Below are 23,186 nucleotides of genomic sequence, written 5' to 3'. Positions count from 1 at the left end.
AAAGTCAAAAAATAAGGGGAAATAAATATACTTAACAATTAATATTTTAAATTGCATGGTGAGTCCATATGCAAAATCAAAAGGCACATTAAACATTAGAATAGGTATTTACAACACACGTTACAAAGAGTTAACATTCTTAGTATACAAAATTTACTTTAAAAAATACAAGAAAGAAACCTAACATAAATATTAGCAGAGTATATAAACAGGAACACCATAGATGAAAATAATGCAAATTGCCAATAAGGACATGAAAAAATGCTCAACCTCATAACAAAAAGGGAAAGGTAATCTAAGACTATGAGATACTTTCATCTCCTAAGAGATTGACAAAACTTTAAAAGTTTGATAATATCAAATTTCAGAGGATATGGAGAATTATCGTTCTTAGACACTGCTGATGGGGAGAAGTACGATGGGATCACCAAGTAAATCAGTAGAGCCGATACAATAATAAATATAGAAAAATTTTATTCCTTTTACTAGGATGGGAAAATTATTTTCATTTTATTTAGGCTGTCTTGAGTTTTTGTGCAAAATATGAATTTGTTTCAATATTTTTTCTAAGTTACTTGCTATGATTTATCTGTCCCTGATTGTGTGTTTAGCACCTTTCAAATTAGTCATGCTAGATATTTCATTAAAGGACAGTTTTTTCCCTCTTCCAGATCAAGACAAAATCCCCAAATTTAAAATAGATTTCTGTAGCCTCCCCCCGCCCCCGCCCAACCTCTTTTGTTCTGTTCATTACTCAGAAAGCAGCCAAGATGATTCTTTTTGGGAGGACAGCCACGTTCAGTGACCATACTGACTTACTGAGGTGTGTGGACCAGGATAAGGTGAGGGAGGTAGAAAGATCTTCTCTACTGTGTAGAGAGAAGGTGCTGGTCCTTCTGTTTCTCTTCTCTTCCCCCATTGTATACAATGAGTTGTTTTGATCATTTTCTATTATCTTTCCGGCAGGTTCTTCTGTAAAGCCTTTCTTGACATCCAGGGAAAGTTTCTGCTGCCTTTTTAAAAGTGAAAGTAGGTGCTCTTAATAACTGCTGTAGTACAAAACATGTAAAACAAGTCCATACTTGTTAAAATTTCAAGAATTTGCCAAGCTGGTTATTTAGCTGGATATGGCTGTCGTAGGAGTACTTATATCACAGAAATCTGAAAACACAACAAATCATTTTGATTTGCTTTATTTTTGTTTGCTTTTTCTAGAGAGCTGGTTTACCAGGACATCACTGAAAATACCACTAACTATGCCCATCCTTGTCCAAATATATGAGTATGAAATGCTAATATACTGGACATAATTAGGCTAAATTACTCAAGCAATTAAGGTGATAGCATAGTCTTCCTATTTTTACCTACCTTATAAGAGCTGGTTTCATTGCTCTAAAACAATGTTCCCTAAATTCAGGCTCAAACTTCAAGGGGGAAAATCTATATTCTGAAGAAATAAAGAAATAGGTCAGCGTTTACATATGCCATCATCAGCAAACAGCACAGCTATAGAGCTATGAAAATTGCAGAACTTTACAACCAGGCTTTTGGTTAATGACTTAATTAAAGTGGGATTAATGTAAATCTGTTGTCAAGAAAGAATGCTAGTGAAAGTAGAAAATATTCTGGAAATCTACCCTTCCAGCTGTCATCGTAGGAAACACTGGTAACAGGGTGACAGAGTCAGTGACTTAAACACTTTAAGATCTAAAAGGAAGGCTGGTGTTTGCAAGCTTTGCAAGAGAAAATTGAGAAGCAAATAAATAAAATTTGCATGACTACATCTAAGGCAATATATCATATAGTGTACTTTTTATAAGGTCCCTTAGGAAAAATTTCTCTCCTGTCTTGCTAACAAGCAAAGCTGACTTCTCTTCAATAATTGTTTTTTAACTTTATGAACACTATGAATCTTGTAACTAATTGTACTTTCCTTTTTGATCTGACAGCTGGTGGAGATTAGGACTAAATTTGTGGTTTAAGTAACTAATGTATAGAACCATGGCGCACATGAGTGCTAATCTAAGCACTATATTTATTCTTCCCTTATCTTTATTTCCCTTTGTCTCATTCTTTCAACCTTATTTCACCTCTTGTAGTCTATGCATTTTTGTAAATCACCATGAGAGCTTTTGTTCTGAAATGGGATATAAATAAATAACACAGGCAGCAGATGGGCACAGAAGCTGGTTCTGTAAAGCAAGGTTGTATTTATACGGCTTGCTTGTTTCAAGGTAATATTGTGCCCATTATTTCAGCTTCTACTCAAAATGGCCCTAGGAATCCTATATCCAAACTCATTTTGTAGTTATGGAAACTGAACTAGAGAGTTTGGGATGTGACCAGTGTAATATAGTAACAAAGGAATGACTACAACCAAAATTTATTTGTCAAGCCCCGCCCTAGACACAAACATTGGGAAATGACTACATAATGACATGTTGGCAGCTTAGGGCCCAAATTATTTCAGCCCTAAAGTCTTTGGGTGAATTTTTGTCTCAGTAGAAAGAGCCTGATATAAACCTAACAATGCTATTTAGACACTTATTTCAAGCCTATACTTTATTGCTTATCAAGCAAGTTATGGTAATGCTATCTCAATTATACATGTTAATGTAAGTAAACCTTTAAAGCTTAGTTTTAAAAGGCATACAGTATACTTGCCTTCCTTTTAAAAGGCATACATTTGTTGCATCAGGAATATACATCTCTAGTCTCCTCCTACCTCCCCCCCCCGCCCCAAAATGTCTTATTACATGACTATTACCTGTACCTCTGGAAAAACCTTAGTGATTGATATTAATGATAAATTCAATAGTATAAATAAAATTATATGGCAAATCAGAATCTATAAAAGCAATATTTTGATATGACTTTATTATATGAATTAAATATGTCTGTGTAACTAAAGTATTAATTTAAATATGTGAATGTTGGCTTATACTATTTATATATATGTATTCAAGCTGACTAAAATTTTATTTTCTCTCCTCATTGTACTATGATCAATATTTTTATAGAGTCAGAAAATTCAGTATCTTTTGTAGGAAATGACAAAAGTAAAGAAATCTGCTGGGGAATAGATAGTAAAGGGGGTAAGGACATTGAGTCCAGACACTACATTTCCAAACCATCTTTTGTCAGTACACTCATTTATGTAAATCATGCTGTTGAGATTAAGAAAAAAGCTTAAATTTTCTAAGCTAAACTTAGCTAGATTTTGATAAACATCTTGTCTCTTTCACAACAAATTCAGAAGAGCCATTTCTAATTCAGTGATTACCCTACACAAAAGGTGTATTTAGGGTAAGTATTTAGATTAAAATGGGACATATTTTAGATGAGACTGCTCAGTAGTCCCTCACATGCATACCCATGAAACCTCTTAACCGTCCTCCTGTAGCTCAGGCATTGCATGATGTTCTTTAACAGTGCTTATTTATTTATGTTACTTTATTATTTTTTTTACCATACAGAAGCCCAAGTCATAGGGGAAACATCCTATAGGTTTCTTTTATTTCTCTTTAAAAATACAAACCATTTTCATTACCTGGGGGAAAGATGTATTTTCTTATAACTTAGAATATCTACTACTTGGAATAGGTCAGTAAAAGTTACACTGGTATTTAGCAAGTAAAATATTATAATCTGGCCATATTTGTGAAGACTATGAAGAACACTTTCTAATTTTTATTCTCTTTCCATCTCTATATTCCATTATAGAGATGGAAAAATATGTTCAGATCAAATCTCTGATTTTATCTCTTATTTGAGGTGGACGTTATTATTGTCATTTCCCAATGGGGTAAATTGTCAAATGACCCACCCAAGGTCATGCAGTGACAGGGCTAGAATTAACTCATTCTGTTAAATACAATCTTTTTCTGGTGTGAGCACCAGAAATACAAAGATAAATAAAATTCTATTCTATGATACGAAGAGCAAAGGGGCAAAAGGCCAAGAATTTACTCTGTATTCAAGACAGTTGTTTCAGAAAACTTATTCTTCCCAATACTGATTGTCTGAGATAAAAGATGATTGAAGTTATTATATCATCAGCTGCATTATAAAGTTAAGGTAAGCTGCATGTATCCAGGGAAATATGAGCATAGCTAGATAGACGGATGAATAATAGATAAAGATATAAATACACAAATTATGAACCTGAAACATCCAACTCAATCATGTAAAAAGGCATAATGTAACTTCATATTGACTATACTTCTTGATATATTTATGCTGTCATTTAGCATTTCTATGGACATGCTGATGGATTATATATTAACATCTTAGTGTTTATGTGATTATAAAAATTGTTTTAAAAGTAAGTGGATAGGTGGAATGTTAGAAAACACAGTGTCCCACTCGTCTTAGAACTTGGTAACACGTATACATGAATGAAATGTATCAGAAAGGATGATAGTTTTAAAATACGCATCCTTTCTTCACATTTTTCAAAGATAGGAGTTTGAAGAGTAGGATTTTCTTTGTGTTATCAAACTGAAATACTAAACATGTAAATAGGAAAATAGTTACTGATGTTTATCCCCACCTGACAGAATAATGAGAGGCCATTTTTTTCAAATGGAAATTTATTTTTGAAACATTGTGTAGTGAGTAACAATGCATTTTTAACTTAAATTTTTAATTCATATTTTACATACAGTAACATAATATTTGTTTAAAAAAAGTGTTTGGATAAAAGAAATTGGGAGAGCAGTGAATGTGTGGATAATTTTCCAAACTATAGACAATGTTCAAGCCTTCTATATATGTGCTTATCATAAATATAAAGTAGATTGCAATGAAAAAATACCAATCTAAAATGTAAAGATTGTTATTATAAAGATCAAAGTCAACAAATGCAAAAACAAGAGAGGAAAAAAATAGAGCAAAAGAATCCATGTTATCATTTGAGTAGAGGAAGAAACTATCAATAAAAAGTAGAGGTCCTCCATATAATTTTGAACCTATCTCTCAGCCTTATCGCTATGTTATTTGCAGGCACCAGTGGGCATCTGCCCTGAGAACGGATTATTAGAACTTTCTGCCTATTTTACTAATTAATTTAAGTGGTATATAAGCCCCACTCATGGCAGAAAGTGAAGCAGAGCAAGAGAAAAAGTAAGGCTCATGAAGTAGTAAAAGAAAGAAAATGTCTTCCTTCAAGAATCAATATTCAATTTTTTCTGGCTCTATGATACATAAATATAATTAACAATATTTTAATAGTAGCTACCATATCCCATTTGGAAGAACCACTTAGCATGAATAACGTGTTTTAACATTCCTGTTAACAACGTGGTTTAATAACATGAATGCCGTATCACATACAAAATTCAGGGCAAACTTTTCTTTTCTGGATTTAAAAAGATGCTTCTGGCCAGCCTACAGTTACCATTCTATGACAACTCTCATAGTTTGTACCTAATGAAAAAGAGAAGATGAGAGAGAGAGATTAGCCACTGTGGTTTCATGATCTTTGAGTCAGAAATATCCTGTCACCTCGAATCTATTTTTTCATTTTCCGTGCCTTGCCCTTCATGCCAACAAGGCCTTCTCTTGAAATCAACAAGTTTAGCAATATTATAGTCTTTGCTGCAATGTATACTTTACCTCAAAATATACTGAGCAAATATTTGATTTGGTTACTCTGTGTAAATACTGCTTATCTTTAGGCATGTCCACTAACTTAGGGACATATTAACTTCATGATTGTTTTTACTGAAATGGTCAACTTGAAATGGCTGAAATATGTCTGCTAAGTAGCTGGAAATATTTTGCATATTTCCTTGTAAAAACTGAACATTAAAATACAGCGACATCTCATATATCAGCGTATTAGTCTTCTGCCAACTTTCAGATTTCAAGGACAGTGCTCAGATCCCAATAGTGACCCTGAAAAGCTTCTTAGAATCACAAGACTTTTGCTTGAATCCACATACCTTATCCCTATCATAGGTTTTAATGATTTTTCAATAACAAGCAAAACAAAGAAAGACACAAACTTTCTCACCAGAAGATTCAAAGTAAACTGGAAGATGAATTTTAGAGAGAGGCACAGGGACAAAATTAGTTAAATATCATAGCCTGAAACTGGAGAAAGAAAAAAAAAAAACATAATCTATATGCAGAACGAATACCAGGATGCTAATTGAGATGACCCTGGGACATCAGGAAATTATTAACTTATATTTAGTGATTTCTGATTGAGCATGTAGGAAAACACAATATGCTTAATATAACTTCTATCCAAAATATTTTATACTAAAAACAGTTGCTTTGGTGTTTCAAAGAGTAAGCCCTGGAGTTCAATGGTATTAATGGTAATTACTTCTCAAAAGTTAATATGCATACAAACCACCTTGGGATCTTGTGAGAATATGGATTCTTGTTTAGCAGACCTGGGGGTGTGGGCAAGATTCTATATTTCTAATAAGCCCCCAGTTAATGCTGATAGTTTTTCTGGCAAGAGTTTAGAATGCATTAATTTCCAGTAATGTCAGATAAATGAGATGTTACTGTATTCGATCTCAAATACTTTTTGAAATTTGAAATTAAAACATACTACTCATGTAAGTTAAGTTACATACAATTTGTTCACTTTGGAAATAAGGAAATAGCATTATAATAAACAAGTTTAAAAATATGAACCATGTAGTAGGGAAATAGATAGTAACACATTAGTCAACCTTTCAACCATATAATAAGCGTGCATGAGAGAATTTTATTGAAATCTGAACTTGGTTAATACTGTGCAAAATCTGAGGTGAGCTACATCTATAAAATACTAAGCCATAATAAAATTCTGAATTCTCTTAAATTATATTGCTTCATCCTTTTTATATCTGGAGAGAATGCAACACACAAGGCAAGTTTCGGGAGATTTTTTTCTGAAAGGATATTTTGTTTTCATTTCTGTTAATGGTGAAACACTGTGCTTTGTTCAATGGTGAAAAATCAAGACTGTGTTCTTTGATTAAAAAAATGGAACCAGGCGATCATTTTCTGGTCTGCATTTTATGCACGTAAATATTATGTGCATTAAAATATTTTATGAATAAACTCGAGCTGGGAAAAGTGAAATACTATAATATGTTTGAAGCTATGAATTTACAGCCTTTATTGGCATTTCACATATTATATAAATTCTTGACCCTGCCAAATTCCTTTATACTGAGTTAATAAAATATTCATGTTCGGTGGCATTAATGTGAGACTTCTCTGATCTTACTATACCTTGCATACTGAAATTGTGGTTCTAGACGCATTACTGCCTATTTGACCCTTTCTTGCCTCAGGAAGCTTTTGCTCTGATGCTTCAAATAATTATTTAACTTCAAATGGCTACACTAAATTGACTATTATGATTGGTATGGTTAGAGTGTTTACAGAGTGTGGGGCATACACCAGGGAAAATTGTAAATGATATTTATAAAAGAGATATGACTTCAAGTGTTGTTTAATAGGTCAACATATACAAATGAAAAATTTGAAAAACTTTCTATTGGACAATAAGGAAAATAGGCCCATGATTCTACATAATTTACAGAAGATCCCCACATTAACTATCACTCTTTGTAATTCAATATTTCATTTAAAAAATCAGGATGGTATAGACAGCAACAGCATAAACCCCTTACCTGTAAAATCCTCTAATATAAATTTTTCCCATTTTTTATGAAAAGTAAAATTACATGCACCAAAACAAGTTCCATGAAGCTAGAGATGAAAAGTAATCTGTGTTTGTTAATCAACAAAATATAAATGATTATTTAGTAAATTATTTCTTCTTTATTAAAATGAAAAAAATTTCAAGGCCCAACAAAACAGCTAAATGTTTAAATGATGTTATATAGTGAATTGAGAGTCTGTCCAAAAAGATATTTGGGAAGAACAATTAGTTGATACAAATGTGAGTGTAAATCTGTCTCTTTTTAAACTTTATAGCCTATTGTTCAAAGTTTTAGCTTGTGTGCATGATATAAATCCCATACGTTGTTTTCTCAGTGACAATAAAAAGGGCAGTTTATTAAAAACTGAAGTAAAATTTAAAATAACTTTAAAAAAAATCAGTCACAGTTTTGTCATTGGTATATGGAGGTTGTTCCAGGGACCCATCCAAAGCTCCTCATCATCTGACTGCGTGTGGTCACTATGGAAGTCCAGAACCTCCTTGATGTTCTTACTGTCAACCATGGACTCCTGTTCAACTGTGCTTTTCAGCCTGTTCCCCAAAGGCTTCACTGTTGTACTGTCAGTCCCCACGTGGCAAGGGGCAAATGTAACCAGAGTTGGTCTTGTGTTCATTTTCTCAGTAGAAAATGGCCCCTTTGATAATGTGTTCAAGGGGACATTCTCCTCATGTGTCACTGCCAACTTGTCTAGTTTCTTAAAGTGCCTCCCCAATTGAACAGGGGAAGTAACTTTTAAGTTATCGGTGAGGCAGGCACGGCGGGTTCTCACCACAGAGCCATTCTGTGCAATGTATATATTGCCATTGATATTACTGTGGATATTAGGGTTGTGAAGACGGTTTCTCTGACATTCAGGAGCACTGTCTTCTCCAGCTGAGCTACTTTCATACTCTCGATCAACAACTAACTTTATCATTCTTTTTCTTGCCCACTGTCAAAATAAAAAAGCATGAATCATTATCAAAGGAATTAAAAGGGTAAAGATTTCAATGCCTGCAAAATTCAAAACCTTTGGCAGAAACCTATCAAAAGTAACAACTCAAGAGGTAGAGGGAAGAACCTTTTTATTAACATCAGTTTCTCTTCCACAAATTCTTCATTGGTTTGAGAGCTTAATAACTTCTGAAAAAAGTTGCTAGATTGGAAAGTAGACATTTCAGGAAGTACTTTTATTATTTTAGATCAAATTACTGCTATACTGTGAAAAAAAAGTATATTGGTTATATTTAAGAATCTGATCTATTCTTTGACAGTTGCTATACTTTTCAGGAAAGTTAAATTGAAAGGAAAACCCAGCATTATTCGTATATTCTGTTCATGCTAGTACTTCCATTCCCAATATTTTAAAGATATTTTTAAACCCACAATATTGTAATTCTTAATTAATCCTCCATTATTAGCCAAACTTTTTGTATAATTTAATGCATTTATTCACTTGAAGCGTCCTGGTTTTTTGGATCATTCATTTAAATATATGTTAACTTAAAAGAAAATATCTTCCCATTCTGCACAAATTATTTTGTAATACACAAAACAAAACTAATGATTGTAAATTTTCCTTTAGTAAGCAACTGGAACACAATGGAAATTTTCACAAATTTATTTTTCTTTTACCAATCTACATTAGAAATGACAAGGTGCAGAGGTGAAAAACTACTTGGTTATTCTTAAAATAGTATTGCCATTTTGGGGATATGTGAAGTACCAACATGTTGCACTAAGTAAGCCATGATTTTGGATTTCCAGATATATATTTCAAAATTATTATGTTACCCAGAAAAAAAAATTATAACTGTTACAATTCAATTTTTTTCTAAATCCACTTTAATTCCTATCCACAACAGAAGGGAAATGTAATAACTTTTATTTTTTTAAATTTATATCATTTAACTTCTAATATTTGAAACTGCCAGCTATAAACCTAATTGAACATGTTCATGATATTTTTAATAATATGTTTGCCATTTGAAATGTACATATATGCAAAAGTAGTCTTGTAGAGATCTCATTTGTTACAGATTGTCCTAAGGATTTAAGATGATACAAAACCACTATATATATATATTATATATATATAAAATATATATATATAATATATATATATATTCATATAGTCCATTCCAGTAGTCAGAGCATCATTGGCAATACATAATGCCACATTGCAGTAACAGAAATCACACTATGAAATATTAAATACTGAGTAACTGATTGCATGTCTTCTGAATTACTAATATAGGAAAGATCAGTTAGATTTAGCCTAATATATTCTGATATACAAATGTTTGGATAGCATATATATTCACTTCTCTGGCATGCTTCTAAATCTTAAGTCAGATAAGAATCATGATCAATTTCCTCCCCTTCAAGTGTCATTTCAGAGAACACACAGAAGGCACTGCACACAAGAGCACTCATCACTGCAAAACTTTCACCTACTGTGATCTCTTTTAAAGTGCTGTGTTGTAACCTTCTGAGCTTGCTCCTGGAGACTTCTTTTGGTTTGCTCGCTTGCTTGGGTCATACTCTGGCACCTGAAAGCCCCAAGGACCTCCAGACTGACTTTCACTACTACTGCTACTCGTACCCGATTCTGACTCCTCCTCACTTTCCACACCTCCTTCCACTGAAGCTGATTCTGCACTGCCCTCCTCAGTGATGTCTTGAGATTCGAGGTCTGTGGGCTCTTCCACAGGGGCCAGCTCACTTTCCTGTTCTTCTGCTGGGCGTTCCTCTTCTTCTTCCACGTTCCGTTCTTCTGGCTCTTCAGGTAGCTCCTCTTTTCTATCTTTGACTTTCTTGACCTCTTCAGCAATGGGCCTTCTTCTTGCCAGAAAAATGTTCTTCCTTGCCTTTTCTCCTTCTGACTCCGTGGATTCCGATTCTTCTGATTCAGGGGTAGAACTTTCTTCCTCCTCAGAGGGTGTCTCTGTCTCAGACTCCTCTTCTGTCGTCTCAGACTCACTGAATTCGGATTCCTCTTCACTGTATTCAGTATAGTCGCTTGAGGATTCCTCCTCCGACTCTACCGTGCTTTCTGTAGCTTCCTCTTGGTCCAGTGTTAATTTCAAATAATCTTTATCTTCTGCCTCAAGGCGTCTCTGCCACTCTTCATCCTCAAGGTCAATGATGCCTTTTCTATCAGCTAGTCCTCTAACTTTCTTAAAAATCATGGGGAATATCCTGGCTCTCTTCCACGTCGTATATGTTGGCTCAGCTGCTGGTGGCTTTTCAATAGTGACAACTACTTCTTCCTCCTCACTAGGCTCTCTAATTTCAACTTTTGGTTTTTTAACTTTCTTTGCCTTTTCCTGAAAATCACGAAAATGCAATTGAAGTGTCAGCTGGGGAATGGTTATTATGTGACCGTGTCTCACACAAGTTAAGCAAGAGTGAATCTGCAGGCTGACAGCTTCATGCAAGTTATAAAACTGGTTTCATAGAACAATCACACAGTTCCCTACTGTTTATCCCCACTGCATATAGGCAGAAGGTGTTCAAGGAAATGTAAATTATTTTATTTTAGCTTATACCTTATAATACCAAAATTTAATGCTTTCTCATTTTTTCTTACTCAAAATTTATTTCGCACCTTAGATCAAAGGAGAAAGAAATAATCATTACCTCTTCCCTCTCCCATCCCTAGACTTTGATTAATAGTTTTATGTATTTGCTTTAACAAAATGTTAAGCAATCAGGAAATTATGACAGCTTATCTGAATAGCTAATGTAAAATCTGACTATTTTTAAAATTTTGAACAGGGTAAAACTACAGTGACATTAACACTTTTTTCTTTAAAATTTTTGGATAAGTATTCCAAATAAATATTTCAGGCAAAGTATAAGAATTTGATATAGATGAATTATGGTAATTTAAACTTAAATGATGTAATTCCGTTAAGAATACTGGTGGTTTTATTTTTCTCTTATAATTAAAAGATTGATATTGCACTTTTTCATGATTTTTAGGTTTGCTAGACAATGTGGGAGCATTTTGTTTTGCAAAATACTTTTTAACGTATTTGATTATAATATTATCTTTATGGAATAACATTTAGGGTTTTATAAAATATAAATTTTATTGTGGCTTTATTCCAAGTGTTTAATGTTTTATAGAAATAAATAAACTTATATAAAAATAATTTCTTTCTATAGACAAGGCAATGGAATGGTTAGCGTTATTAAATTGTTCTATGGAAATCAACTAAGTGAATAGCATTTCTGATTTTTGAAATGTTTTGTAGCCTGCTATTCAAATAGGGCTAAAAAATATTATTCTTGAAATATTAACATTACATTAAAAAATTACAGTAATTACCTCTTCCTCCTCATATTCCTCCTCAGCTTCGCCAACCACCTCACCATATTCCTCTTGTCCAGTTGGTGGTAACAAACGACGGCGACTTCCATATTGAGGCATTTCATACCTGTAACAGAAACTTACAACTTTAAGCAGTTTTTCATTTGATCTGTATAACCATGACTGGTCTCTGTTTTCTTCTTTTTCTTCATCATTCAATCAACAGATATTTATACAGCACCTGTTGGGCTCCTTGTAAACTAGTTACAAAATCATAGAGAAAGAACTACAACCTGATGACCAATGACTTTTGCCATAATGGTACCCTGGAATAACAAGAAAAAGAGTTATTTCAGATTTAAGTTTTAGGAGAGACTAGAGTGAAGAGAAAGGAATAGTCTTCCTTGACTAACTGAAGAATTTAGGGCACCAAATTGGTTCTTTCTGAAAGTATGATAGCTTATTCAAAACATAAATTCTCTAAGTTTATAGTAAAAATCTGCTTCAAATATGATCTGTAATCGTCTTTATTTTCCTCTACTGTATGTTTAGAAAGCAGTTAACTTATGTGTGTAGAACTGACTTTCAAAATGCTTATTACCGGATTCTAAAGTATGTTTTCTTCTTCATTTCTCTTGGGCAAATCTTGAGGCTGATTGGTTAGATAAAATGTTAACTATCTCATATGAAAGAAACGGTGAATTCAGGAATTGAGCAAATATGTTTGACTTCTATTTCTCATTTAAATAATTTGAATAATTTTATTGCATTTTTTAAGTTGTAGCCAATATCAATATAAACATCAAAACAGAATTCAATATAGAAACATGGTTAAACTTGATTGAAGCTAAAACTAGATACATAACTCATTTTCAGAAATGAAACTGATGAAATGACACTCAAATTGCTAGTAATAATAATCATTTAATAACACCTTATTATTCATAAAAATATTAAGATACTGGATAAAAAATCTGAAGATGTACCCATGCTCATAACTGTAATAATCTTGTCCATATTCCTGGCCAGGATCAATTCCAGACTCCATGGATAACTCCTATTATTCAAAAAGAAAAATCGCATTTGAAAATAAATTCTTATCACATTTCAGCTCAATGTCAGATTTCCAGACCTAGTATTCGATGACTCAAAACACTGCTGTCAAAATAACTTTAATTACAAATGTTAAACATATTCAAATATATATATATATTTGGCTGTAACTCTTTTACACAAAATTAAGTTATGCTATTAGAACTGAGGAGGGGGAAAGTAAATTTTGTCTAATGGTAAACCTGTTAAAGATAACAGATAAGCATTTCATTTGTTCTTAGATAATTTTTAAAACTATCAATAGACAGTTAATGTTTCAATCTATTTAACACATTACTAATAGACTTTAGCCTTGAATAAAATTATAACATTATCTTCAGCACTGTTTCATCACCCTGATAACAATTTTCTAGTATCTAGAGCTCTTCCAGTCATCAAATGCTATTCTTATGAAAGGATGTGAAAATAATCATTTATACATTAATAAAAAATGTGTTAATATGCGATATATCCCAAGGATATTTACATTTTAAAACATACTGCTAATTCTGAATTTAATTTTTTTTTTAAAGAAATTTGTCAGACAATAGGCCCTTTCAAGTTTTCCAGTTCTAAATTCCAGACAATATTGATTTTTGTCACTCTACACTTATGGAAAGATATTTTTCCTGAGACATACATACAGAACTAGCTTTAAATAACTATTAAATTCAATTTCACTGTATTTCCCTCTTTAACTCTATTTTAACATTTAAATAAGTTGAACTGCCAAGGTTTAACCAAATTAATTTGCAATGAAGTAAGAAAAGGGAAGAAGGAAAATGTACAGGTATACACAGGAAAACCAGTGGACACTTATTTCTAAGATCATCTACTATTCGTAAGAACTAATTTTGTTGATCCAGGTATAGTATGAGTCAGGAAAAAAAGTCCTCTGTGGACAGTAATATATCATTTTAAAAGTGTGGAAATTTACAGCCTGCATGATGGAAATGGACAATAGCCTTCACTTGTGCTTTGTTTGGCAAATATCATTTAAAAAAAGTGATTAGTTGCCCAAATGCTAATCAGAAAATGCTATTAAAGATCTGAGTTTTGATTTCTCTCAAAAAATAAAAAGATGGCAACACTGGGCTCATATTTTTACACGTCATGAATTTAGTTGGTGGTACTACTCCTTAAAGCCATCATGTTTTCTCCTGGTTACTACTGTATTCTCAACCAGACTATTTTACATCTACACCCCCAGTCACAATAGGATGCCCCAAACTGCTCTTTTTTTTTTTTTCACATTGAATACACTCTGTTCATTTACATCACTTCCCTAGATTTTTATAAGTTTGCAATTCCTCCACTAAATGTACTCTCTGATGAATCTGCAGTTACAAATACTTTGTGAATTAATTGCAAAGGAATCCAGTTTTGATGTTAAAAAGGATTCAGTTTACCCACAAGATTAACTAAAAGTAAAAATAGATGATAGATAGCTAGATAGATAGATCAGCAATACCATGTTGTGTCAGGGACATGGAGCTCTCATATACTTCTGGAGGGATTATAAATTAGCAAAACCATTTGGGAAATGTTTGGGAATAATACCAAAGTCAAATATATGCATCTCTTTTCACAGAAATTCAATTTAGTTCAGTCTATGTGCCCAACATATATATATGTAAAATTGCTCACCAAAATACATCATTTGTAACAGCCCAAAACTGGAACTGATGCAAAAGTCCATGAGATAAGCACACTACATCGCACAGCAGAGATGAATCTCCCAACAGAATGATGAGCAAAGGAAGTCAGGTACAAAATGAAACATGATTCTGTATTATTCTATTTATATAAACTTTAAAAACAGACAAACCAATCTGGGTGTTAGAAGCCAGGTAAAAAGTTTTCAATTAGCAGTAATCACACTTTGGAAAAACCTCACTGGCTACAATATTGCTGCTACTGAGCAATAAATGGCTATATTTAGAAGGAACTCATGCCATTTGTGATGACAACATGAAATGAACCTTGAGGGCACTATGCTAAGTGAAACAAGACAGACAGAGAGATACAAATACTGTATGGTATTACTTATATGTGGAATCTGAAAATAAAAAAACAAATTAAATGCCAAACTCATAGAAACAGAGTAGAAAAGTGGTTGCTGAGTGGAGAAAATAGGGAGAGGTTACTGAAAGTGTCCAAATTTTCAGCTATAAGATGAACAAGGTCTGAGCGTCTAATATAAAACATGGCGACTACAGTTGGTAACACTGTACTGTATGACTGAAATTTGCTAAAAGGGTACAACTTAAATATTCTCAGCAAAAAAATAAAAATTTTAAAAAAGATATGTGAGGAAGGATGTGTTAAGTCTTTTCACAGTGTATACATGTGTCAAATCACCACAATGGACACTTGAAATATCTTACAATTTAATTTGTCACTTATACCTCGATAAAGCTGAAATTAAATATATGTATTAAATATTTATCTTGGGAAAAAAGAAGCTAGGTGAGTGGTTAGGCAAAGGAGAAATAATATCTGAGTGTTAACATGGAGGGGCTTCTGGAGAGCTAGTAGGGCATTGAGCACGCTGTAAAAATTCATTTTGCTGCACTATATGATTTTATGTCTGCAGTTTTATTTCCAATAAAAATGTTTATTGTAGGAAAAGGTTTATTGTAGAAAGACAATTCAGACCAATAAGAAATTGGGACAAAGTTAAAGTCTAAATTTGACTTATTCAGATTAAATACTTTAAAAAATACACATTTCATATTGGTAGGCTTAGACTTTTTTTTTTTTTGCTGTACGCGGGCCTTTCACTGTTGTGGCCTCTCCCGTTTGCGGAGCATGGCTCCGGGTGCGCAGGCTAGGCTCCGGATGCGCAGGCTCAGCGGCCATGACTCACGGGCCCAGCCGCTCCGCGGCATGTGGGATCTTCCCAGACGGGCACGAACCTGCGTCCCCTGCATCGGCAGGCGGACTCTCAACCACTGCGCCACCAGAGAAGCCCGAATTAGACTTTTGAGGCATCCAAAACCCAATGTAATTATACTGGTTTAAATGAAGCAAATAGGTCTCAGAAGTAATACTTAACTACTTGACCAATGCATGTTTTACCTAATACATAAGGAGACTGAGCAAAGACTGCCAAATGATTTTGAAGTTGAAACCTAAATGTCCATGAATGGAAGAATGTATAAAGAAAATGTGGTACATAACGGAGTATTATTCAGCCTTCAAAAAAAAAAAGAAGGAACTCTTGCCATATGCTACCACATGGATGAACCTTGAGAACACTGTGCTAAGTGAAATAAGCCAGTCACAGAAGGGCAAATGCTGCATGACTTCACTTACATGTGGTATCTAAAATAGTCAATCTCAGAGAAGCAGAAAGTAAAATGATGGTTGCCAGGGGATGGGGAGAGGGGGAAATGTGGAGTTGCTATGTAACAGGTCTAAAGTTTCAATTAAGCAAGATGAAAAAGTTTAGAGATTGCTGTGCAGCATTCTGCTTATAGCTAATAATACTGTATTGCGAACTTATTTAAGAAGAAAGATCTCAAGTTATGTGTTCTTACAACAATTTTAAAAAAACAAAGGTTTTGAAGTTGAATTCTAATAACTTTTAGCAATAATGAAAAATATTTATGGAAACATAATGTGACTGAGTGGATTTCAGATTTTAAAAGAATCAATTTTCTTTACAGACACGTACTTTTTCTTTTTCTCTGAACAGTAAATGAAACTCAGCTCTTGCTAGCTACAATATATATCTGGCATCAAATGACTTTAAAAAATACAATAGAAGGACAGAGCAACTGGGAAAGAGCCCAGGAAACTCAATCATAGATTTAATCTGTTACTCTATAGTCTGTAGGGAGAGATAGATAGGAGCTAGTAGAAGGGAATACTCTGAAGGGTCGGTCTTGGATACTTATACCACCCAGAAAAAAAGAAAATGGAGGAAGGACTTGGTGACCATTAAGCTCCTTAAGTCAGCCCGAAAAAATAGTGTAATATTGGCCTTTTTTGCTGTTCCACGCAGTCCCTGTTGCCATCCACTTAGCTGGTAAATCCTAGAGTTTAGAAAATCATGCTAAGTAGCTTACTAAAAGGTGCTTTTATGGGCAGATCAAATGCTTAATGTTTTAAAAATTCATTTTTGCTGACCACACACACGTAGAATTAACCTAGTATCTTACTGACCAAAGTATAAAAATTTATACTGATGCAAACAAAACAAGAAAAATAACTACCATTTACTGAATTTCTTCCCACTATGTTCCAGTTGCTGAGCTAGGAGCTTATATATTAAATATTACTGCCAACATTCTATAAAAGATGAAATTGATGCTTAGGAGGATACACAGCTTGACTAAGGCCTTGCATCCAGTAACTGGCATTTGGATTTTAACTCTGAGTTATCAGATTCAAGAGTTTATGGAGAAGTCTCCATGGTAATTTTTGATAAAATGTATAAAAGTTGAATATTCCTGTCACTCAACCTCTTGATGATTTGGGTGAGTAAATGCGAACCACAAAATGCCTGTCTTTAGCAAAGTTAAGATTCCGTTGTTGAGAAATAGGAATAATTTTTTAAAGTGGAGCTTAGAAAATACTAAATTTTCCAAAGTAAGGAGATATTTAAAATTAACTTTAATATATATGTTTTTTATTTAGGAAGTATATACGAATAATAAATAAATAAAAATGATATGTATTTATTATATAACTCCAAATATCTTTTTTCTTCTTGCAGAAGAAAATGTCATAGGCATCTTAAAATAGACATGTGCCCAAAGGCAGTATTTTGAATCACATTTCAATGATCAACGTCTGTTTATCACAACCCAATTTCTACCTTTGTTATTTCAGCACAGATGTCAGCGTTCTTTCTTCAGACTTTGCCTAACCTAAATCTGATCTCAAGAACAGTTCTGATGAATCTAGATTCACTAAGATAACTGACAGATCAGGTTCATGACTCGCTTCATTGAATGATTGCTTGTTTTTAATAGGAACAAAGGTCTTATTTATCTAATTCCCAGAGAATGAAGCTAAAAATTTGGAATTTCAGTCACCAGAAAACAGCAGAGAGGTGATTTGCTTGTTTATTTGCTTATTTGTTTTAATTTAAAACCACCTCTTCCCTTCCTTGTAAAATTATGCCATACTGCAGCCACCCACTCTGCTCACATGTTAGATGGGCCTCAAAGTCACATTAAGTATTGTCAAGATTTCAGTGAAGGTTGAAAAGAAAAAGAAAATTGATACCTCTGGTTTAAGGAGAGAAGGCCTCAGCAGTTGTTGTTGCTGCCAAAGGAAAGTAAAATAGGAAAAGGTTTAGAAAATAATTCAGGTGGAAAAAGTAGATTATCATCATTGAAAAGAGAGAAAAAAAGGCCACAGCTTAAAACTGGTTACCTTGGGATATGATTTATTATTCATGTGATAGCTACTAACAGCATTAAATAATATTTTGACTATTAATGTTAGAACATAATTAATGTGCTTTAATTTCATCGTTTTAATTAACATCAAAGCTAATAACCTTAATAAATAAAAATCTATAAATTTTTTGGTTTAAGCTTCATAGTACAAAGAGTCATTTATGGTTCTGAAGCACTTTAAGTATCACACAATTATTTTTAGCAAATTTAACCTTGTTTTAAATTGCCCCTCTTTTTTTCTCCCCGGTCATATTATATATAATCAGGTTCATCAGGAAGAAGGGTAGGGCACACAAAATAATGATATGGCTGTAGTATATTCATCATTATATTTAAGACATGCTCCCCATTTTTCTTTTTACCAAAATGTGGATTGCTTGAACTCAAGCATTAAGCACGTTTTCAGAAATTCTTTTGTGATGAAAGAAATTGTCCTTCCTCAGTTTTTGCAGAGATCATTTCCCACTGCCCCCATTTCACCCATATTTTTCAAAAAACACAGTCTCTATTGATCTGTTTCATGATAATTTATACTTTAACCAGATGAAAACAAGATACACAATTCAAATTTTGGCTTCTCAACTCTTGAGAGGAATAGTTATACAACATAAATCTTAAAGTAAGCATTGGGAAAGCGGGCAGAAAAGTTCAGGGAGATAATCCTACCAATGAACCAACTGTTTGAAATGGCCAACAGAACAACTATTTGACTGAAGGGATAGAATTTTCCATGATACAGATGTTAATGAGTTAGTGCAGTTAAGGTATTCACTTAAAGGGGTAGGAAGTTGAAGTTAGAGATATTCTGATTCAATCTGTTAGCTGTTCGAATTATTCCTGAAAATCAGTTTTTCTTAAATGCATTCATTTTGATTTCCAAAAAACCTAGGACTTATGAATTCTAACTGTTAGCCAATTAGGTCATATGCTTATTTCATTCTCTTAACTGAAGAGCTGTATGCCAAACCATACTAACTTCTCAGTGATTCATTAATAGCACCACTTACAGTATTATTCACCAAATACCATTGGCCAGAATGCCCAGTATCTTCTCTGTAGACTGAGAGTCAAATTAACACAAAGAAAAGCCATAGCTTTCTAATAGTCTGACTTGTTTTTAACTCTTCAAAAGCTCAAGCTCAAACATGGTAGGAATGAGCCTTGGACTGATTAAAAAAAAAAAAGTATCTAAATTAGAAACAGTTTCTAGATTAGATTTATAGCCTTATTTGAAAAATAAATTTGGGGGAATGTCACAATATTGAGAGATAATAATTCAGGAAAAAATAAATTTATCTTTGAAAAGGTCGGCAGTTGATCTTTATTCACCCATTGAATAATAGACATAAAACCCCAAAACTACGAAGCAACAAATATACAAGAAAATAAATAGTAAAGCATACTTATAAATTTTGTTAAATGAAAATACCCTCATTTTGAAAGAATGTAAATCGGTCCTGCCTATAACATAAATATTGTCCTAATAAGCTTATAATGTAACATAACGCCATAAAGCCCTTACCTCTGATGTATAACCTCTCCTGCAAGGCAGAAATGAAGAAATCAGTATTAAACATCTTGGATTTTCAGATTAAATAGAATAATAGATAAGGGTAATTTAAGAAAATCAGAGAAAAACTGAGAAGGTAAATTTTTCTAAAATGTTGTCTCAGTGAGAAATATATTTTGTGGCAGTATCAAGACAGGAGAATCAAGGTTTCATGCCTGCATTATTAAAAATAATTATCACGCCAGACCCTCATTCCATATGAACACCAAACCATTCACAATCTATTTTATCTCAATGGTGTATAATAACATACTTTGACATAGTTTGACTCTGTTATGATCAGTTGTATTAAAAATATTCTACATCATGTCTGTCCTAAACAAGTCTTGATACATGTAAGATACTCATTTGGGGAAAAGATATGCTTCATACATGAAAAACATATTGGTACAGAACAACAAAAAATATCTCCATGACTAGAACATATTCTTCCAAATGTTTGTAAGATTTTTTTTGTTTGTGTCCATTTATTCTAAAAATAATAAATGCAAAATATTGACTAGCCTTTAAAGGTCAATTACATTATTAAACATGAAGTAAAGTTTTTAGAGATATAATAGCCAAACATTCAATATTACCTAAAGATTTATAAAGTTAAATGGACAAGTAAGTGAAACAGTTGACTGTACTTGAGAGGGAAAAAAGCATGGAATCTTTTCAATGTTGAATGTCATTAATTATGAAGATTTTTCATTTATTATTCATTAAACACTTGACCTAAAGTATAAAACTGGTGCTGCTGACTATGCTATATGAAATTAATAAACAACTGCAATGAAGATTAATTATGAAGACTTTCTAAAGTTCAGCAAAACAATCTATAGAAAATTTATTTAAAATATTTCAAGGACTTTAAAAAATAAGTCTGCTTATTTGAATGCATCTTAAGTGGTTAAGGCATTGTTGATTGAAATGGCTGGAAATAATGGTAATATAATGCTTATACGCATATATTGCTATCAGCAATTTATTACAATAGTCCACCCTTATCTGGGGTATCTCTATCTGCTACCTGCAGTCAACCATGGTCCAAAAACATTAAGTGGAAAGTTCTGGAAATAAAAAATTTGTAAGTTTTAAATTGCACTTCAATCTGAGTAGCATTATGAAACCTTACACCATCCTTCTCTGTCCCTCCCAGGATATGAGTAGGCCCTTTTTCCAGTATATCCATGCTGTATACACTACCCACCCATTAGTATAGGACAGAAAAGTATATATAGAGTTTGGTACTATCTGAGGTTTCAGGCATCCACTGGGGGTGTTACAGGGTGCTTATATTATATGGTTCTGCCAATAGGGGAATGATAATCCTAAAGCATTTCGAAGTTTAGACATTTTCAGCTTTTACTCAATTTGTATCTTTTAGAGATATGTAGAGTTGAGAGCTCACACTTAGGTTTTAATAATGACTACTGAGTCACATATGTAATATAAAATATCCAATAAAACCTATATTTTATTTTCTAGGATATTTAAATTGCTTCTTTTCATTAGCAATATTTTCCATAATTAGGAACTAAAATATCAATAGATGAACTATACTTTTTGTTGAACTATACTTTTTGAACCTTTTTGTTGCTTTTTATTTGGTTATTTGTATTGTATGTCTTAGCTCAAAGGCAAAAAGTAACTAACTCAGAAAAGGTAAACAACAGAATCAATATGTGTAGTTATCTGTATGCTTTCAATTAACATGACTTCCTATTGATCCTTATAAAACCATTCATATGATATTGATACATCTTGTTATGTAGTTTATATCCAATGTGTATTAATTTTTCATTTTACACCATTTGTATGTATTACTGTTTACTTTTAACAATAAGGATAATGTATGGTAACCTGTTTATGTCTTTTAATAAGGTACCTAATAATTTCTTGTGCACTAATTGGATCATAATAAATGCAGAATGAAAAAAGGGCATTCTTTTTTTAGAGGTTGGTTGTCAGGTTATGGGGGCTTAGGAGCTGTGGAGAGAAATAATATTTTGTCTTGTATACTCAAAGAATATTTTTAGGTCTCATGTAGAAGATGTTCCAATTGACTTTTATGATGAAGGGAATCTCTAAATATAATGTGTCAGTAAAAGACTAGATTAAATATAAAACATGAAAATGGGCGTTTCATTTGAAAAGTGTAAGATGCAAGAGGGAGGGGGTATGGGGATATATGTATACATATAGTTGATTCACTTTGTTATAAAGCAGAAACTAACACACCATTGTAAAGCAATTAGACTCCAATAAAGATATTAAAAAAAAAAGAAAAAAGAGTTCCCAGTCAAAAAAAGATACTAATAAAATTTTTAAATTATAAAAATGTTATAAAAATAGACAAAGTAACAATTTTTTTTTTTTTTTTTTTTTTTTTTGCGGTACGCGGGCCTCTCACTGTTGTTGCCTCTCCCATTGCGGAGCACAGGCTCCGGACGCGCAGGCCCAGTGGCCATGGCTCACGGGCCCAGCCGCTCTGCGGCATGTGGGATCCTCCCAGACCAGGGCACGAACCCGCGTCCCCTGCATCGGCAGGCGGACTCTCAATCACTGCGCCACCAGGGAAGCCCCAAAGCAACAGTTTAATAAGGCTATACATACCTACATAAAATTGTTATTTGGATTTCTTATATTTCTTTGGTAATTATTTAGAGATTTCATTATCAAAGAATTCTAAGGAATTATCAAGAAATTTCTTACACATTTCCAAGAGGTTGATACAAAATAGCATAAACACACACACACACACGCACACTTGCACATTAAAGGCTTACACAGTTGTCAATACTACCTTGTCAGAGTCCGCCAAATAGCACAAGTTCTCATGCATATGACCAGCTGCCAACAAAACTCCAACTGAAGTTTTTCAGTGAAAGAGAGAAAAAAATCATGTTCAAGAACCCCAGGAAAAAAAAAATTACTCTTGATTTGGATGAAAAGAATCTGAAGTAGAGGAACTAATGAAAATTAACTTTACATTTTTTATTTGATATTGTTAATTGGGGATGCCAGATCAAATTCTTGAAGAAATGTCACATAATATAAGTCAAACAAAACCAATGAAATGATGCATTCATTGTAGGGCTCTGAATCTATATTAATATACTTACAATGGCAAT

The 23,186-nt window shown here is 33.0% G+C and overlaps 1 protein-coding gene across 8 annotated transcripts in view; it reads right to left on the bottom strand.

Annotated features, from left to right (window-relative positions):
• Positions 1-8,006: 8,006 nt before the first annotated feature.
• The window catches only part of PCDH15 (protocadherin related 15), a 699,366-nt gene continuing 684,186 nt past the window's right edge, over positions 8,007-23,186 (bottom strand). For 3 of the 8 annotated variants that reach the window (XM_024121304.2, XM_024121303.2, XM_024121301.2), the window contains 2 exons: positions 12,013-12,121; positions 8,007-8,628 (listed from right to left, as the gene is read on the bottom strand). In XM_024121304.2, the coding sequence (XP_023977072.1) occupies positions 8,077-8,628; positions 12,013-12,121 (661 nt within the window). In that variant the 3' untranslated portion in view covers positions 8,007-8,076. Of the gene's footprint in view, positions 8,629-10,144; positions 11,006-12,012; positions 12,122-12,980; positions 13,052-18,324; positions 18,364-20,022; positions 20,042-22,858; positions 22,918-23,186 lie in introns of those variants that run through there. The other 5 variants (XM_024121299.1, XM_024121298.1, XM_055081163.1 and 2 more) reach the window with 4 other exon arrangements.

Source organism: Physeter macrocephalus, chromosome 20, assembly GCF_002837175.3.
Source record: "Physeter macrocephalus isolate SW-GA chromosome 20, ASM283717v5, whole genome shotgun sequence".
Taxonomy (NCBI): domain Eukaryota; kingdom Metazoa; phylum Chordata; class Mammalia; order Artiodactyla; family Physeteridae; genus Physeter; species Physeter macrocephalus.
This window is presented reverse-complemented; position numbering and strand designations above follow the sequence as displayed.